At 38.9% G+C, this 18,650-nt stretch overlaps 1 protein-coding gene across 2 annotated transcripts in view; it reads left to right on the plus strand.

Annotated features, from left to right (window-relative positions):
* Positions 1 to 18,650, plus strand: part of BRCA1 (BRCA1 DNA repair associated) — a 102,751-nt gene that overhangs the window by 30,876 nt on the left and 53,225 nt on the right. For both annotated transcript variants that reach the window (XM_075177416.1, XM_075177415.1), the window contains exons 8-12: positions 397 to 445; positions 1,801 to 1,946; positions 5,560 to 8,478; positions 9,842 to 9,927; positions 14,730 to 14,904. In XM_075177416.1, coding sequence (XP_075033517.1) covers positions 397 to 445; positions 1,801 to 1,946; positions 5,560 to 8,478; positions 9,842 to 9,927; positions 14,730 to 14,904 — 3,375 coding nt within the window. The remainder of the gene's footprint in view (positions 1 to 396; positions 446 to 1,800; positions 1,947 to 5,559; positions 8,479 to 9,841; positions 9,928 to 14,729; positions 14,905 to 18,650) is intronic.

Below are 18,650 nucleotides of genomic sequence, written 5' to 3' on the forward strand. Positions count from 1 at the left end.
CAAAAACAACTTGATAATACATTGATAGTTTTCAAGCTTAGTGAGTCAATGTCTTGAAGTTACACTGAAACAAGACTTGTATCTGATGTTGTATCCAAGGGCATTGAAAATAGAGATTAATACACGTTAAAATGCATATTGGTAAATCCCAAACAAGTCCTTTTATTTTGGAACATCTAGTACTTACACTAGCACTAAATGTTGGAGAACCCAAGTCTGTTGATAATACACATGTTTCTGGCACTTGATATGTTAATATGATCAAGACTGTTTGGGATTTTGTTTTAATAAGAGCATTATATTGCGCGTGTTTTTGCATTTCAGTACTGTGACATAATTAATGTATAGTTTGTTTTAGCCAAAACCTTAATTGCTGCTTTTAATTGTTTTTTTTAGCGTCTGACTCCTCCGAAGATGATTTATTCAAGAAAGCAGGCAGCTTGGGGTAAGCAGAGGCTATAACTTCTCAATACTGAAATTGAAGAAGTGGTTTAATATCAGAGCTGCTACTGTACTCAGTCGCTTTGCACGTGTTGTAATGTGTGTTTTTGCCAGAAGGTCCAGCAACTATTTCTTACTGAACTTCTGTTGGTGACCTTCTTGCCATTTACTGGGTGCTCTCCTCTCCAGCATTTAGTGTAAACGTCTGCCCACACCTTCAGTCATCTTCTACTGTAAAACTTGCACAGGTTTTACTGCTCTTCTCCGTTCTGCCTCGGCGCGTCGGGGGATTGTGTTTCCCTGTGCTATTATGAACTCCATAAACTTGGTTTTAGTATGCCAAGGTCCTTCAGGAGTCATGAGTTTTTATCATTCCCCTTAAATCACGCCTCCAGCAGCCCTGTCCTGCCTTTTATTAAACTGCAAAAAGTTTCAAGTGTTCTCTGTCAACTGTATTTAGTCTTTAGTAAGCGGGCAAAGCTCTTTTCCAATGACATTCTAATAAAGAATGGCAAACAATGTGACCTAAGAATGAAGACTGTACAAAATGTTCTAAAATGTCTTTGTATGTCATGCTACACACACATAATATATTTTATTTTTGTTGTTTCAAGGCTTCCATTAAAATAACACTCTTGTATAGATGAAGTTATGCACTGTGTGAATATATACACTACACCTCCAGATATAGGTGTCCCCCCACACTCCCTGCCTCTTTATCACTCAGGAAGACACTGCTTGCAGTATTTAATGAGGGTGTGTTCTCCCATTAGATGCAAGGAGAGTTCCACCTTCACATTAGTGTGTCATTACTGGAGCAGTTGAGTGCTATGAATGTGCTTTTCTCTCTGCGGTGTGACACAATTCCAGATGTGTGTACGAAGTGCAATAGCTTTATCTATCCTTGTTTTTGTCCCTGCTTTGCAGTTTGCCTGTTGTGTGCAGAAACACACACATATCTATATATGTTCATTCACAATCAGAAAATGCACACTAACGGACAAACTTTTTCAGATTGCTATATTATCCCTGTCATTGCCGATATGACTGGGTCATATTTGTTAGTATTGCAATTTGTGTTTCCCGAACTCCATGAAAATTGGCTATTTATATAGCGCCACTAATTCTGCAGCGCTGTACAGAGAACTCGTTCACACCAGTCCGTGCCCCATTGGAGCTAATACAGTCTATGTTTTTCGAGTTCTCTCTAGACTTCTCCTTCTAGTACTATGTTTTATCTGGCATGAGCTCATTTCCTCAAGTGTTTTTGAATTAATTGTAGACATTTTAGGCATGGCTTTATTTGCAGCTGCCTAGTAATTAATACACTAACTGCTTTCATCCATTTCTTGGTAAAAGCGATGAAGATGGACCTTATCTGGGATGCAAGTCCAGAGAAACTATTAAGCCTGAGAAAGGAGGAGAGGAGCAGCGGAAGATCTTTAATACAAATGATCTGATCTCTTTAAAATCGGAGGCAGAAGATGTAGCGGCATCAGATCAAGGTATGGTGGCCTTTGAAATGAAAAATAAATAAAAGGAGAATTTACAGAATTTTGTTAATATTAATTTGAGTACAAAAGGAACTATTGGTTAGGTAGCCTCTGAAACACAATTTGTATACTTCTTACGGGATATTTTGGACTGAGTCCGTCACTTTGATACATGGTTGTACCTGCTATATTGCGGAATGGGCACGGAATGTTTTTTCCACAAGTATTGACCTCCTATATTTCAAGAATAGGCACTAGGACGCAGTCTTCCAGACCAGGATGATATTGCTATGTCGTCAAGCTTCATAACGTATACTACAGTAGATCAACTTTATACTTTCCATGTAGGCTTGTACACGCTAGTTACACTACAAACATGGTGAAACTAAAATTTTTTTTAAAGTACTATTTGAAGTGTACACATCAACTTTACCTACAGTTAAGACAGAAATATTGATTGTGAGAATATAGGATGTCCCAAATTTTTAAACCAGAAAATGTACCAAATACTGTGATAATATGGATAAATTCAGCCAGGGAAGGGCTGAGGAGAAATACATGTTTTTAAATCAATTAGCCTATTGTTGTACGTGAGTTATACCCTCCAGCGTTCTGTTCTTGCTCCATGGGAGCAGTGTTACCTGTGTACCTGTAACAGGTCAGATGCAGCCTTATCTGTTGTATGAATGCACTAGTGAAGAGGAAGAGCGTGGAGCTAGGAATGGATGCCTCCTCGCCTGCCAGTAATGGTAGATGTGATCTATTAAGATCTCACACATTTATTTTTGTGAGGAGACGGCAAAAAAGATTGTGGTCATAAATACGGTCATCACCAAGCAGAGTCCTGCCGATGTGAGCAGTAATGTTACGAGGTTTTGATGTTGCAAGATAACCAAGGCAACCAGCGAGAACCCTTACCAACAGTGCCGGTGACATCCGAATAATACAGTGGTTCCCTGGAGTGCCGTGGTGATCTCACTGGGGTGCCGTGGTCAAGGCCGGTGGTAAGCAGGATGGGGGACTACTTGGTAATTGTTTTGGGTTAAGGGTGCCTCAAAAAAAAAATTAAGGAGACCCTAAGGGTGCCTCGAGCTGGGAAAGTTTGGGATCCACTTGTATAATGTATAATTTATATTGAGGTTAGGTATTATCTTAATGTTATTTGCTCACTTACTTTGCGTGGCTCCCTGGCTCCTATTTGATGTAATCTCCATTTTTCTTTACATATCTTCTTTTACTTTTTAATCACAGTTGCATTATGTAATATATCTAACAGATCTGAGATTTTTTTAAAAAATATATTTGCCATGCACATTTATGCCCCAGCTGGAGCCCCAGTCCACCCCCACCTCTTACAAGGTAGTATGCATATTCGAATGAATAAGTGTGCTTAATTAACATTAAGGGGGGTATTCAATTGTCGGCGGGATTGCCGAAAATCCTGCGGTCCGCGCAGAATTACCGTTTTATTACGGTAATCCTGCGCAGAAAAACCGTTAATACGGTAATTTACTCACTTTATTTCAGCTCGCAGCTCAGGGGGCTGCGAGCTGAAATCTAGCGAGAGATTACCGTATTAACGGTAATATTTTTTGAGCGCAGGATTTTCGGCGGTCCCGCCGTCAATTGAATATGCCCCTAAATGTCAAATTGCATTGCTTTTAATGTGAGCAGATCAGGTAAGTGTTTAGATGGCTTGTTAAGCTGTTCTGGGAATTTAAGTAAAACACTACTTTGCAGTGCACTTTTTTCCATCTTTTAAAGCTCCTGCATTATGTCTTAAGCAATGTCAACGCCATAATTAGGTTTTCAGACATAATGAAACATCACAATATAAGAAACATTCTTAACAAGGATGTCAGTTTTATTGTGGATTCCAGCAAAAATTAAATATCACTTGCTCCTTCCCCTGCTGATTTATTGTGTTTCCAAATGCTTCATTGGGATTAAAGCGCTATAAGATATGATTGCCGCTACATAATTCAGTCTGCAGTCTCAATATTCTCACTAAAGCAACTTTTTAACGGAGTGTTGCGATTGATGCATTTTTTCCTTAACATTATATAATTTTCACAGCTTTTTAATTAAAGAATGGTTTGAAATATAGCTAAGGCACATTTAAAGTTTGCTTTTATGTGACTTATGCAGAAAACAGTTTGACAAATTTCACTTTTGTTTTCATTATTTTTCATGTATTTGTAATGTTTTTTAAAGAGATTAATAGTACATGACTGTTACAAATCTGTTCGCAATAAAAATGACTGTCTGTTTGACAGCTAGTATATATGCGTTGTACATAGTGTTGCCTTTTATAAAAAGAGCTACTAATAACATTGACAAATATATAGCTAGACATATTGACAGCATGAGTAGTATGCCTTTGTTTGTTTTTGCTTCATAGTTTAGCTGGTCTGTGTTATCAGACACTTTCTGTGAAAAGGTGGCTGTAGTGTCCTTCAATGGTATTACTATCGGTATGCAGGCAGATTAGGGATAATCTAATGATAGAAAACCAAAAGGCGATCAATCATAGAAGGTGTGGAATAAGCTAAAATAAGGAAAATCTGTTGCTACAGTAATAAAGGTTTTGTTAACCTTTTATTTCTTAGATGCCTTTTTATCAACCACCCTATAGGTAAATTCCCATAAACTGCAGTTTTTGGGGGATTACAGCATTTTAAAGTAACAAGGCATTTATTATAGGATTGCAGGAGAAATCGGCGATAACTGCTGTGGTCCCAGCCTCTTCAATCGCAAATGCAGTCCCCATAGGTGTCTGAGTACTGCAACAATACCCTATTTATCAAGCTCTGAAACTCAGAACTTCACCCTGACCGGTAACACAATCTGAAGATGGCGTTGGCTAGTCTATCCTATGGGGAGAGCATTGCAGAAGAGGGATCTTCGGATCCCTCCTGTCAGGCTTTGTGCTCATCCTCATCGCAAACTTGCAAAGGCCATTAGTATCTGTAGGGAAAGTGATTGTGATTTAAACTATTCATCAGGACAGGCCTCTGGACTTCTGTTGTGTCACTTCCTGGTTCACCTCTGGTAACCACTCCATATGAGCCATACATACAGGATGATTACTGCTCTCCACTGTACAACCGTGATTTAAGGCTGCCAGATGAGCTTTTTGGTGGCTTTTATTTTATATATTTTGTGTTGCAGTATTAACCTTTTCTTTACCTTAGTTAAAATACAACACAATTAGTGCTCTCTTGTTTTCTCTTTAAATTCTCAGATTATCCCCTTGCTGGCTAAGGACTTAATAGGAGCAGCAGTTATACTATGTGTTATATTATTTTATCTATTATCATATGGGTATCTATGATATGTGATGGTAGGAGTGTTGTTTTTAGGGCTCATATTTTATATATTGTATACAATTGATATTATTATTAATAATAATGTTTCCGTTTAGTATTTTTTTTTAGTTTGTACACACCTGTTTTTCAGTTAGTTTTGTTTTCCCTAAGTAGAATAGCAAATAATAAAAAAAAATAAAAAAATATTTTCTATGTTAAAAAACTAATTCCAAGTTAACCCAAATGGTGTAATAAAAGAATATTGTAGTATATTTCTTTTTATGTTATTTTAATTGGCTTTCTATGTACTTTTTCAGCTGAATATGGATTTTCTGAAAGAGACTTTGAAAGCACAAGAAGTCATTTATTATGGATGGATGGTCTCAGAACCCTAAAAGAAATATCCAGTGAAAAGGCAGCTGCAGAAACCAAAAACAGTTTAGCTTCTGATGGAGACCTTTGTGAACAAAAGGCTGAACAGAGGCGACATGCAATCCTCGATGGGAATACAACGCGTTCTGAACACACGGAATGCAATAATCCAGCCAATGCCAATATGCAGCAAGAGAATCCTCTTCATGACAAAAGCCAGACATTGAAAAATGCAATTGACTATCAGTATGATAAAGATGACTCTGTCCCTGAAGAGATGGGTAACACTCAGGGTAGTACAGGTAGTTTGTCATGTGCAGTGTCCAGAAAAAGAATGAAAAGAAGTATTCAAAGAGTTAATGAGTGGCTTTTAAAAACAACAGAGCTTCTAAATGCTTCTTTGTGGGATGAAGAGTTGCTGTCTGAAGTCTTCCCTCTAGAAGATCAAGATGCATCTGATAGAGGTTCTTGCATGTCTGATGAGACTGAAATCATGACTACAATCCACCCTTGTGTTGGACAAAATACTTTGGAGAAGACCATGTTTAATGTTGAGGACCAGGTGTTTGGCAAAGTATACAAGAGAAAGTCAAACACGGGTCTTAAAGTAACCTGTGTTGCAGATATCCACGTTGATAGTGTTACGGAGACCTTAAAAGATAATGAGGTACCAAATGTTCCCAGTCTAAAGCGAAAGAGAAGAACCACAAGTGGTCTTCAACCTGAAGACTTCATTAAGAAGGTAGAAGGAAATGAATTAAGTACTGACGAACCTGATGGCCGTCTGTCCATTGTGGCTGACTGTTTTTTAGATTGTGATAAAAATAGATCAGCAGCAGCAAATTGTAGTTCTTTACATTTTGATCAAATAAAGGCAGATATCCAAGATTTGGAAACTATTTCCGATGTACAGGAAGCCAAACCAAAGAAACAAAAGAAGTCTTTGAAGAGGAAGTCTGGCGAGCGTACTCGGACAATACGGTCTCTGTCTTTGATTAGAAAAGCAGACCTGGTCTCATGCAAACAGCAGACTCCTTTTCTTTCATCTGAACTGAAAATTGACAGCTATCCCAGTAGCAATGAGCCAGGATACAAGGTTAATCCGCAAAATGTGAGGAGGAGCAGGAGACTTAAATGGTCAGAAAAGCCTTTAGTCAGCTCTGGAAATCAGATGGCAATAGAGACCAATGGTATTGACATTAATCTTAACGCTAAGAATAGGGAATTGCATGACATTGATCCTCCAAATAAAACCAGTACCCTAATAAGTAGTGAACACCCATGTGTTCCTGCAATTGAGTCTGAGGGCACTGAAACCCAAATCACTACTATATTCCCAACTGGTGTCACTGTGATCCAAAATGTGACAGACTCTGAAATTGAGAGTCCCCATCCCAAATTTTCTGCTCATCTAAAAGAAAATGGGTGTGAAGAATCCTGGCATACACCTGCGCAGGCTGCGGAAAGTCTTTTAGACCAGGGAGAAATGGAAGATTCGGACCTTGACACGCAGCACCTGTTGAAGACGTTCAAAAGTGCTAAAAGAATGTCCTTTAAACTAGATACGGTTACTGAATCTGCTGATAAAGAGAACTTTGACCCTGTGAACATGTCTGATTGTGACACCAACTTAACAAGTGGACACCAAGGTAGAAATCTTGCTGCCAATACTGATAACCTTTCTAGTGTCAAAAACATTAGTAAGTCTAATATTAGTCAGGAGAACATTCAACCTCAAAATAAGGGACAGAGCATGATAGCAAGGCAGCCTGAGCACTCCAAAAAATTGCATTTGAAGCCTAAAAAGAAGATTGATTTCTCTTCAGAGGTCACTGGAAATAGTACAGCTGAGAACACTGACAGTTCAACAGTACATGAAGCTATAGCAACTGCTTGGCAGCTGAATGATTTAAATCCAATTAAAGAAACTGAACTCCACGGGGAAAGTAATCAGGAAAAAAATGCTGCTGTAACTAAAAGTGAGGGCCTCCTCTTACATTCGGAAAGTGAATCAATGCGTTCGTACCCTGTAGTCACGCATGAAAGTCCTGCAGCAGTCAGGCGCGGAGACACTAAAAGTAGTGAAGGAGAAAATAAACAAGCAAAGCGCATTCTTTATCAGACGGACTGTTTTGAGGAAGAGCAGGTAAATGACGTTACTTCTGCTATTGACTCTCAAGGTTCAGCGACGGAGAAAATACTACGTCCTCCAGCATCTTGTAATAGCAGTCCTGACCGAAGTCCTGGAGTTTACTCTGATACGCCTGATGGGCTGTTGGGCAGTGTGGACAGGGTCGGAGAAGCTACAAGATGCCGTGCTGTAACTGAAAAGTCATTTGTGTTTGACGGCAAAAAGTCAACATTTCTTGTTGACAAAGAGTCTCCTGGCAGCCACTCGCAACTTTTAACAAGAAGAAAACGTCAAGCACAAAAGCTAGAGTCGTCCTCCGAAGAGTCTAGTGAAGACGAGGACTTGCCCTGTTTTAACGCATTTTTATCTAGCAACGCAACAAGCGCTGTCGGCCAGAAAAATACTTCTGCGGGGTCTTCACCAAAGCAGCAAGGTGGTGGTGTTTTGGCCATGTTTAGTAGCTGTAGTACTAGTGGCAAAACTCAGACAAGCTGGAATCCTCCACAGGAACTATTGTTATGCAGTCAAGAGTCTATGAATCTGTTCTCTTCTCAGTCAAATACATCTGATCATTCGCTTAATGGAACTGCTGACCACAAACGTACATGCAATCAAAATAGGACCCAGGAGGGCAGTCCAAAAAGAACTAGAGGGAGAACGGACTGTAATGCGAGAGAGCAAATGGTTGATGTAGAGAATGATTTCGAAGAGCCAAACCAAGAGCAAAACTTAGGTACAGTTTTTTGCATCTTAAACTGTGTATTTGAAAGACAGTTTAATTGTGTAATAGTTCCTCATATAATATGGATTATTTTGTGGTGGTTTCCATATATTTTGAGTAGCAGGACCCCCAACCATGCATTCTTGACATGTAAACGTTTTTATTGTGTGGAGCTTATTTTCTAAATGCAGTCACCATAATTGATGGGCGTCTTCACCCATGGCATCTTATGTGTTGTCTGTATCTAAGAGATTAAGGGTGGGGCTGCTTACGTTCCACCATTTGTTCTCCTCAAAATTAACAGGTGGGAAGAGTAATGCATTCTTCTTTAATTATCTCCAATAGCCACTTCTACTGATTATTGTATATTAGTATTGTGAGATGCAGAAATACACTAAATACGCACAGAGTACATACCATGTCAGGGTATTGGAATACTACATATGCATATTGACTGAGTTGTCCAATTGGTGGGGTGGGTGTTATTTGCTAAGGCTTTTTTTTTTTTTTTTTTGTAACTTCTGACCTTTTAAGACACAGTCAGTAATGGGGCAAGCGTATAGATATTTTTTTTGTTTTTTGCAACGCATTCACTTTCATCACCTGTGTTCTCCCCAGAAATTTTGCCAGTCGATTGGCATTAGGGAGTAACCGGGTGGAGGCATTTGTAATACTTTGCAATAATATTGAAAAATTTTGGTGGTTTTTGCCCACACCTGCCAGGGCTGAGCAAACTGGTGGTCATTGGTCTAACACACACTGCTGACTGTAGTGCTCACATAGAGCCTGTTCTAATAGGAGAAACAATGGTTTATTCTATTATAGTAGGCCTCTGTTGGGCTTCAAGAGCCGGGTGGCAAGTAAATAGCCGGGTGGACACTGGGGAGAACACTGAGGCCAACTTTTTGCTGTTGGTTAATTTTAAATAGGTGGTGCAGGGGGGAGGGGGGGGAGATATTTTATTTTAATAATTAGTAGCACTGCTTTGCCCATTCATTTGAATAGCCTGTTCATTTCAGGGATATTTCTATATGTTGGAAACATCATTGAAAAGAACAGGCTATGGAAATCAATAGGAAAAGTTCTGTGCTTCATACACCTGGATACTTTTGTAAACACAAGTATGGGGTATCCCGCATGTGAACATCCTATGAAACACATGCTCAGACACCTAACATTTATATGCGTTTTCTATTGCAGTTAGCAGCAGATACTTGGCAGCTTCTTAGTCTGGCAGCAAACTGGCAAGTGCCACCTCTTTAGGGTGTTCTGTTGCTTACCTTGGTATTAGCCACAGCAGGCAGCGCTTATATGGTAGCTAGCCCTGTGCTGTATTGTGAACCTGAAATGTAACCAGCACTTGTTGTTTTCTCAGATGAATTCTCTGGATGTGAGAGTGAAGCCAGTCACACAGGGGACTCTTCAGGACTGTCTTCTCAATGCGAAATTCTCAATACGCAGGTATCCTACTACTATTTTGTGCACACGGCCTTTATAGTATTCTAGTAATGTGATGATGGTATGTGACAGATGTTAGGTGGGGAAGTGATACTAATGCTTTCTCTGGATATAAATTGTCCTAATGTCTGCAGTACATGTTCCATCCAGTGGCCACTCTCAGTGCCTGTGTTTATTACCGCAGCTTCCTTTATAGGGTTCAATAAACCCTGTCTGCAGTGCCTGGTTAAGCTGCTTTTACCAAGCTGTGAACATAGCTCAGACTGAATATACCACGGGAACTGGAAAAGTGCTTGTGTATATGAGACCTATGGGAAGTACTGTAGTGGTACCTTATTTCCAATTGCGAATGCAATAACCAGGTTTGTCCTCTTGGTGGCAGTGGTGTCACAGCTTATCATGAAAACCTCTGTTGCATACTAACGGCACTGTCAATCAGCCTACTCTTTCATTGTCGTAAATACATTCTGTCCTTTTTCAAAAAAAAACCCTTTGTTGATGCAGTAAATTATGTGCATTCAGTAGAGTATGTCTGAGAGCAATTTTGTAAACTTTTGTTGTTTTTAAAGCCATTTCCTGGAGAGCTTTATTTTTGATTTGATCAGCACAACATTCAAATAAGTCTCTTATGCAAGGCCCATGCAATCTGAAAAATGAAACTAATGAAAGCGATAGTCCTGCATTTCAAAATACGGATAAGTACAACTATATTCATTGCTCTATTGTGTGTTGTCATTGGATTTTATACTTAAAAAAAAAAAAAAAAAAGCCTTATACCCCATATTCATTTTTATAGCAAATGAGTTTAAACACTGAACTGAAAGGTAAACCTGTTTTCATATTTTGAGTTTTCATGCAGTGATTTCCTTGCACGTTTTGGAGGAGTTTGAAATTCCATGAAAACCATATTGCATTCATACCTCTGCCACGGAATGTATAGACTCATAACCGATACCTGCTATGGATTTCAGTATCGCATAGCGACATGTAAGACATTATGTGTGCACTCTTTACATGCTCTTTTCTGACGTCCTTGTCTGACAACTACATGTCCTAAAAGGGCTTAGTGGCTAAATTCAGCAGAGAACAGTCTGTCCTTGGTGTACATAATGCCTAACAACTGCTGCCATGGTGAGTGGGGCTAAGTAAAGCGGCTACACTTAAAGTTTTAAGGTAACGTCATTTAAGGTGGCTAATTTATGCACCCTTGCTATCAAATGGAGTGCAGGCTGTTTGTGTAGTTTATCGGATTTCCACAAACACGGAGTAAATAGTCTTGAGAACACCAGATACCACCTATTGTTCTTGCTGGTTTGGGAATCTCTGAAGTTGTGACACAGCTCTAGGATTCAAGATAATCTTCTCATTGATTTACTACAGGCTTAGTCTCTACATGGCATAATTACAGTGTGGGCAAATGCTTACATATGTATGACAAGAAGAGCATTCATCTGTGGCCATTGTGATTCAATTCAGGTCTGGTCTGTTGCTTTAAGATGTCTTTCCTCTGAGCATGGATTTGGGCTACTCCAACCTTTTGTTTCTATTCACCATGTTAGACTTTAGATTCCTCTGAGCCTATCTGATAAACCTCCCACTGCATTGGGTGATGCACTTAGATGGCTTTGTGTCTCCTTATGCACAGGATGCTTATTAAATATAATAATGTAAAGAGAGTTCTGAAGGGATTTTTCAGACACAGTGAGCTTAAGAGTCCAGTCTCTGGCACGAAAATACATGGGAGTGAAACTAAGTTTGAGCTGTTCAGATATTTAGTCCATGTTTTACGTTAATGACTGCATTTAAACATTCAATAATGGAGATTTGCAAAGATAACTATCCTCACAATTTCAGAATTAACTACTCACATATTCAAAGTTCTTGTGTGAAACCGTATCTGACAATCTAGCTATACCTGGTTTTCTACAATCTAGAGGAAACAGTTTTGCATCACAAAGTAAAGCATGCCACCTGCTTTACTCAAATATCACATTAAAGCATAGCACTGAAAGCTGACATACTTGTATTGTTAAACCATAACTATCTGTATAGTCTTCACTTATTTAGCATGTAGCATATTAGTTTTTGCAAACAATATAGTCCTATGTGCTGAAGACCAGTATAATGTGACACCTAACGCTGTGAGGTTTGATATGATGGAAAACAATGATACATTAATAAAGGTATTACAGCAGTCTATGCTTTTGTGGGAGCTGCTGTAATGGTAACCACGCAGCCATCAGATCTGTCATTGGTGAACAGCTTTGTTCTTAGATACATGAGCGCGCCTCAACTCAATCACATTTTTCTTATTTATCCAAATGAGCACCATTGAGCAAGCTAATTTTATAAGGTGGACCTGTGTATAAGAAGGGTGTCGGCAATCGGTCCCACTCAAATCTTGGTGGTTTTCCCTGGCATTAAGGAATTTCCAAATGTGGTCGTACTATGACTTGTATTCTTTAGGGGATTAAAATATAAAAAATGGACTGATCGAATGCACAGCTTTGTGTGCCAAAGCAATATTCATGTGAATGCAGCCAATCAGTTCACTGGGAACCAGCGCTGCTGCAGTCTTTGTCACTAGGTTTTAGTTTTGACAGTCATTTTGTGGGCTGACTCTGTATTTGACCTGTCTCCACTGTGTGGGGTTGACAAGTATATTTTCTGGTTAAAGGTCACTGTTGCATTGAATGCTGGGCTAATCCCATATTTAATTTTTATCTTATCTGAAAGTTTGGTTTAGTTGGAACAATTTTATACATTTACAATGACACTGGGAAAGGCTGAGCATCAATGTGCTATAGGTGGGCTGGAGGATTGGCCAGTTCTGCCTTTATGGTTGACAAGTGGTGCTGAAGGTTTTAAATAAAGTGACATTGTTCTGTTATTGGTAGACTCTACAGGGGAAGCAGCTTGCCTGTGGACCAATCACTTTTATACTTGTTTTTATGCCGAATCTTCATGACAAAAAAAAGGCATAACCACAAAGGCAATAAATGGTGATTTTGTATGGAAGTTATTCTGAGCACGCGATTATCATTTTAATGAAAACCAATTCCTTTATTATAATTTCAGTGGTAAAAAATGGATACAGATGGCATAGGCCAATGTCCCTGACCTTGCTGTGAAGTAACATTTGTGTATAGCCCATATCGGTGCCCTGTAGCTCCTTTTCCAGGCTTTTCTAGGGCCCAGAATAGGATTTGTTATGTTTAATGATCAGTGCAGTAAGATTGACTAACTGCTGCCAAAGTCAACTGGCCAAGAATACTCCAGACTCTTAGTGTTACTAGGAAAATAACCTATTGCAGCCCCGTCTTTAATAATGATCTCTGTTCCCAAAAACACAATTTAGGGTTTTAAAACAGCCATTCATTCTAGCAACAATGTGGGGGATAAAACATTAATTTGGCTAAAAGCTTTTCTGAGACTTGTAGCTAAAGCTTAAAAAAAAAAATAAAAAAAAAAATACATCTTGGTAGGTTGCTTAAGTCACTTTCATGCTACGTGACATGAAGTAAATAAAGTACCTGGGTAATTCCTCTCCTGTCTTATATCATGTGCTCAGAAAACGTCTGCAGCCAAGAACTTGTCTCTGCGAAATAGAGTAAGAAATCGTTACCCCTCCTGTTTTGTTCCGACTTCCCTGATCTGTCCTCACAGACAAATTCTAGGTTAAAAACTCATTGTGGAGTGTTTTTATTTTGTTTTTTTGTTTTGACAGTTTTGAAAGTATTTCTTTGAAAATAATGGGAATTATTGATCCTGGGTCTGTGAATGTATTTGTGAACCTTACAAAGCACCATTTCATACAGAAATAGTCTGGCATTATTCTCCCATTAAATAAAACTCTAGAAGCACATCATGGTTGTGTGTGAGAATAGATTGTTGTGTACGTTTACATTTTTTTCTGAATAATAAACAGATTATATGGACTGCTTCCTATTTAGTAACCAAAGTAGTGGTGGAAAACAGAGCGTTTATACCTAAAATGCCATTTTCTGTATGTAAACAAAGTACAAGTAAAATGCACTGTTATATGAAATGTTACCAGGAGAGTTTTGATCATGGGCAACGACTTCCTATCAGTCTTACTGAAGACCACTGCAAGGAAGCTTTTGGTTATTTAAACGGCATAAAGTAGCTTGCAGAAAGCTTGATAATAGAGGTATATATACATTATTGGATAAATGGCTAGCTAATTACAGCTAATTTTGTAATATTGATTAAGAAAATGTTAGTGTTTTTTTTAGCCGATGTGCTTCAGAGTTTTAAGCATTACTTGAAAAGGCCTTTCCAGGAAGTTTCTGTTTCTTAAAGAGCCCATTCCTACTAATTCCCCTGATTTAGTCTTGTTTGACCTGCTGGTAGTTGTGGCAGCTTGTGGTCTCTGCAGAGTCACACGCTGCTTCCTGTACACAAGACTTTCATCTCCTTTTCCAAATGAGTTTTCCTTAACGCTTTTATTTCTTCATGGAAACCACGGCAGCCACTTGTCATTTACTTCAGAACGCCTTTTAAAATAATGTAATGCATATGTGCCAGATTTGTTTCAGCACGGACAGGAACTAAAGTAAAGACAAGCAGCTACCCCTCCTTTATGTGATGATTTATGTGATGGGTAATATGTACTCATAAGGGTAGATTAGGGGGGCTGCAGAAATGATGGAAGTTTTCACCTACACTGCTCTATCTGCTGTTTTAATTACACTTTTCTTTTCGTACTTTCCTCTGCCACAAGATCTGCAGTCTTTCAGCTTTTTAAGAGGCAAATTAAACTTGCAGGGCATTTTCTTTTACAGCAGCGGGACGCCATGCAGAACAATTTAGAGAATCTCCAGAGAGAGATGGCTGCGCTGGAAGCGGTCCTGGAACAGCATGGTACCCAGAGCCCTGTATCTGAGAGGGAGCAAGCATCCACAGCTGAACATGTCACAATAAGACGGCAGGAGGGCCGGCAGAAACAAACAGACCACGGTAAATACGCGCCCCGGCTAAATCTGCAGTTTGTATAATGAGTCATTGCTTACTAGATGTACCCCAGCTACAGACAGAGCCAGCGTGCTGAGACAAATTACTATGTACTTCTGTTTATAACACTGTCATATCAACTGGTTTGTCTTGAGTGGGTATGTGCAACGTTCTAAAAGTAATCAGACTCTAACGTGTACAATAAACAGATTAAAATGTATATATACTAGTCAAGTTGTCTATAGCGTACGTATATATGTGTCTTGATAACATTGAGATTATAATTCATAGACATGAAACCTGCCTATTTGCCCGGTGATCATACAGTTTCTCCAGGTCATCCTACTAGTGTCATGAGCGCACAGCAGTGGATATAGCTGTATTTTTAGACTGAGACAGGCAGGCCTTGCTTATCTGTAATGCCCCTGTTGGTGTACATAGGAAAAGTCTGAATATTAGTTAATTATTTAGTTGTGCTGATATTACAGTAATAGCTTCACCTATACAAATGTCCTTGCTGCGACTCGGATACAGGAAACCCTGTTTATCCAATGGTTCTGTACTGAAACTGGATGTTTGCTGCATTGTGTATAAAGTGTGATGAGAGAAAATAGTGTCCGGTCTGCTGACACATCCGGTAATTGCATAATGCAGACATATACATGCAGATATAATAGGATTTTGGTATATTAATCCGGTACAGTGGCTGCAGCTAATGTTTTCAGTAAAGGTGTATGTCCTTGTTGAAACATGGTCAAATTGTAGTGTACATTAAACTGTTAACCCCCATTTAACCAAAGATTAAATAGTACTTTTACTTGTAATCGACTGTAATACTGCATAAAAATAAATTCTAGCTGGTCGTTCTTTGAGCTATGCTGACACTTCATACTAAGCAAATCCAGCAATGATATATTGGCATTGATGTAACTTGATGGGCTGCAAAGACAACAAATCTTTCATTTCCAGTATCTGATATTGGGAATCTTATCAAAGCCTTCTGTTCTTTCCAACACTTGGAGGAAAGACAATACTCAGGTTGGCTGCTTTCTTGCCAGATCTGACGTATTTTGTGGTCACCGTGATGCTGTATGTTTTTGTTCGACTAAGCAATACTCCTATTTAGGCCTTTTAAAGATTGCAGCATGTTGCTTGGGGAAGGGCGCAGTATGTTGAAATGGGTACTTTAAAAATTATAATTGTAGATATAGCAGATGTTAAGTCTGATGTAAATTACATTTTTATTATTGTAAATTTGCATATTAAAAGGTCAGTTTGTGGTTCAGAATCTTGTCTAAAGAGTTTCCCCTTCCTCCATTGCATATAATAATATTAGGCACATAGTGTGCTTTAGGCAAACATGTTCATTTTGATATTGTATTTTTAATGTAATCCTTTCAAAGATTGCCTTAAAGCCATACATTTGCTCTGTGTGTTTTTTTCTAATCTTATTAGAGATATAGATATTTATTTATTTTTTGTAGTATTTAAGAAAAATATTATGTTGCAGACAAGCTGAAATCACATGGTATATAGACTAGGGATGTGCACCGGCCACTTTTGGTGTCTTGTGTTTTGGATTCGGATTTGCGTGAGGTTTTGGGTTCGGATTTGTTTCGCAAAACACCTGACGAAAGGTTTTGGTTCGGATTTAAGGTTTTGGATTCGGATTTAGTTTGAAAAAAACAAAAAGTGCTAAAAACCAGTTTTATGTTTTTGTTTTTTTTACTCCTACGCTATTATTAACCTCAATAACATTCAATAACAATCATTTCCACTAATTTCCAGTCTATTCTGAACACCTCACAATATTGTTTTTAGGCCAAAAGGTTGCACCGAGGTAGCTTGAGCACATAATGCCAAAAAAAAGGTACAAGATGGAATTGTTCTGGGCCCTCCCTCCCACCGCTCGAGAGATTCGACGCGTGACTTGGACGACAGAGCCTCGTTTTCAATTTTTTGCCCGCCGGAAATATCCGAACAGTGCTCGGATCCCGTTCGGATCCGCACTGTTTGGGTGGGCTCGGATTAGCGGAATCCGAGCCCGCTCATCTCTAATATAGACTTGTATATTTAATGGAAAAGGGAATTTCTAGTATCAGTTGACCTTAAATTCCACCCAAAACTAAAAGTTCTGCTTTGGATGGAATTACATAAGTTGTATCAGGTATTTGTGTTAAACTTATCTGCGTTCCATTGTTCACCTGATCTGTACGGGCCCCTGACCATGGCAGGTATCAGGCTGTCCTCACTTCTGCTGGCAGGGTGTTGCCTGTCTTGACAGGAGCATCCCTGGCCCACGGTAGACATCAGGGAACTCTTCTGAACACACCATCATCGGGAGCGAGGAAAGCTTACCCTAACCATGGGAGATGTCTGGTCTCACTAGATAGCTGGAACACAATATTTTGCTTTTATCTCTAACTTATTTCCATCCAAAAACTGATTTTGTTTAATTTTTTAGCCACAATTTAGAATTTGAAGTTCAAGAAGTTTCTAAATTCAGGGGTCAACATCAATAATGTAAAAAATTGTATGTTTATAGTTGAAAAGACATTTAAGGATTTGAACGTATGTGTTATGTCATATGAATACCCGATGAATGATTACATTCTTTAGACACATGAAAGAATGTTTGCGTCACCTGTGCCTATATTTTGATAATATTGTAGGTCTCACTTTTTTAACTAGTTTGTACTTTTTTGTTTTTGTTTATCATTAACTCTGTGTTTAGCTGTCAACTGTAAATGGTCAGCGATATCTAAAAATAGTGCATTTTCTCCACAATAGTTTTATAATGATAATATTTCCACAAACTGGAAAATGCTCGGAACATGTTACTATTGTGGGAGTCCATAGAGATAGTACAAGAGCACATGGTCACTGAAAGGGCCTTGAAACGCTGTAGCTGCTGTTGGAACAGCAATTTTCTAGAGTCATTGATTGTAAAGCTGACCATACGCATTGTGATAACTGCAGCAATATCGGGCAAATCGCCCCAAAGCACCACAAATAATAATCCTATCAATTTTGATTGGATGATAACTGGTCATATTACGCCAGTACCCATTAATGCTCGATGTTGTCCAATGTGGGCAGAATGAACCTGTTATCTTGTTAGTGGGGCTGAGCGTCCGAATGGGCTAATGTATGGCTGGCAAAAGGCTCAGTGGCAGAGGTGCAGTCTGGTGCTGTGACATCAGTCTCAATCAGCCAGTGCATTTCTTTAGTTGGCTTTAACCAAGAACAAGTTACTTGTCTGTTACGATGCTGCTAAAGTTTTGCTGGCTTATGGAAGCTTTGTCTATTAAGCACAACAAAGGCTGATTATTCTTTTTAGATGAATCATCTTTTGGAAGAGACTGTGCTTTCTGTTTTCTATTGGGTCAACATTCCGGAGCAAAGAGCCCTTTATCAAGACCTTATACTGTATTAGACAGGGACTGCAATGCATTATGTTCCCCAATTTGTTCTTGGCTTGCATAATAAATGGCGATTCTGATAGATGGTAAGTCGGAATAGAGCATCCTATGTTCAGAGTAATTGTGTTACTGCACAGATCTCTATTTTCTAATGGAAGAAAGAAACTGCTTATTTCTCCGTTTTGCTTACTAGCTACCAATTTAGGTGCTGAGTGAGGGACTGAATAAATCAGTCTTCCTAACACATCTATTAATTGAGCATAAGATATTTAAAAGCAGTTATCCATCTCCAGAGATGTTGGCTCCCCAGCCCTGTGAGTAGGCTACATC

The sequence above is a fragment of the Mixophyes fleayi genome, chromosome 6 (assembly GCF_038048845.1).
Source record: "Mixophyes fleayi isolate aMixFle1 chromosome 6, aMixFle1.hap1, whole genome shotgun sequence".
NCBI lineage: Eukaryota > Metazoa > Chordata > Amphibia > Anura > Limnodynastidae > Mixophyes > Mixophyes fleayi.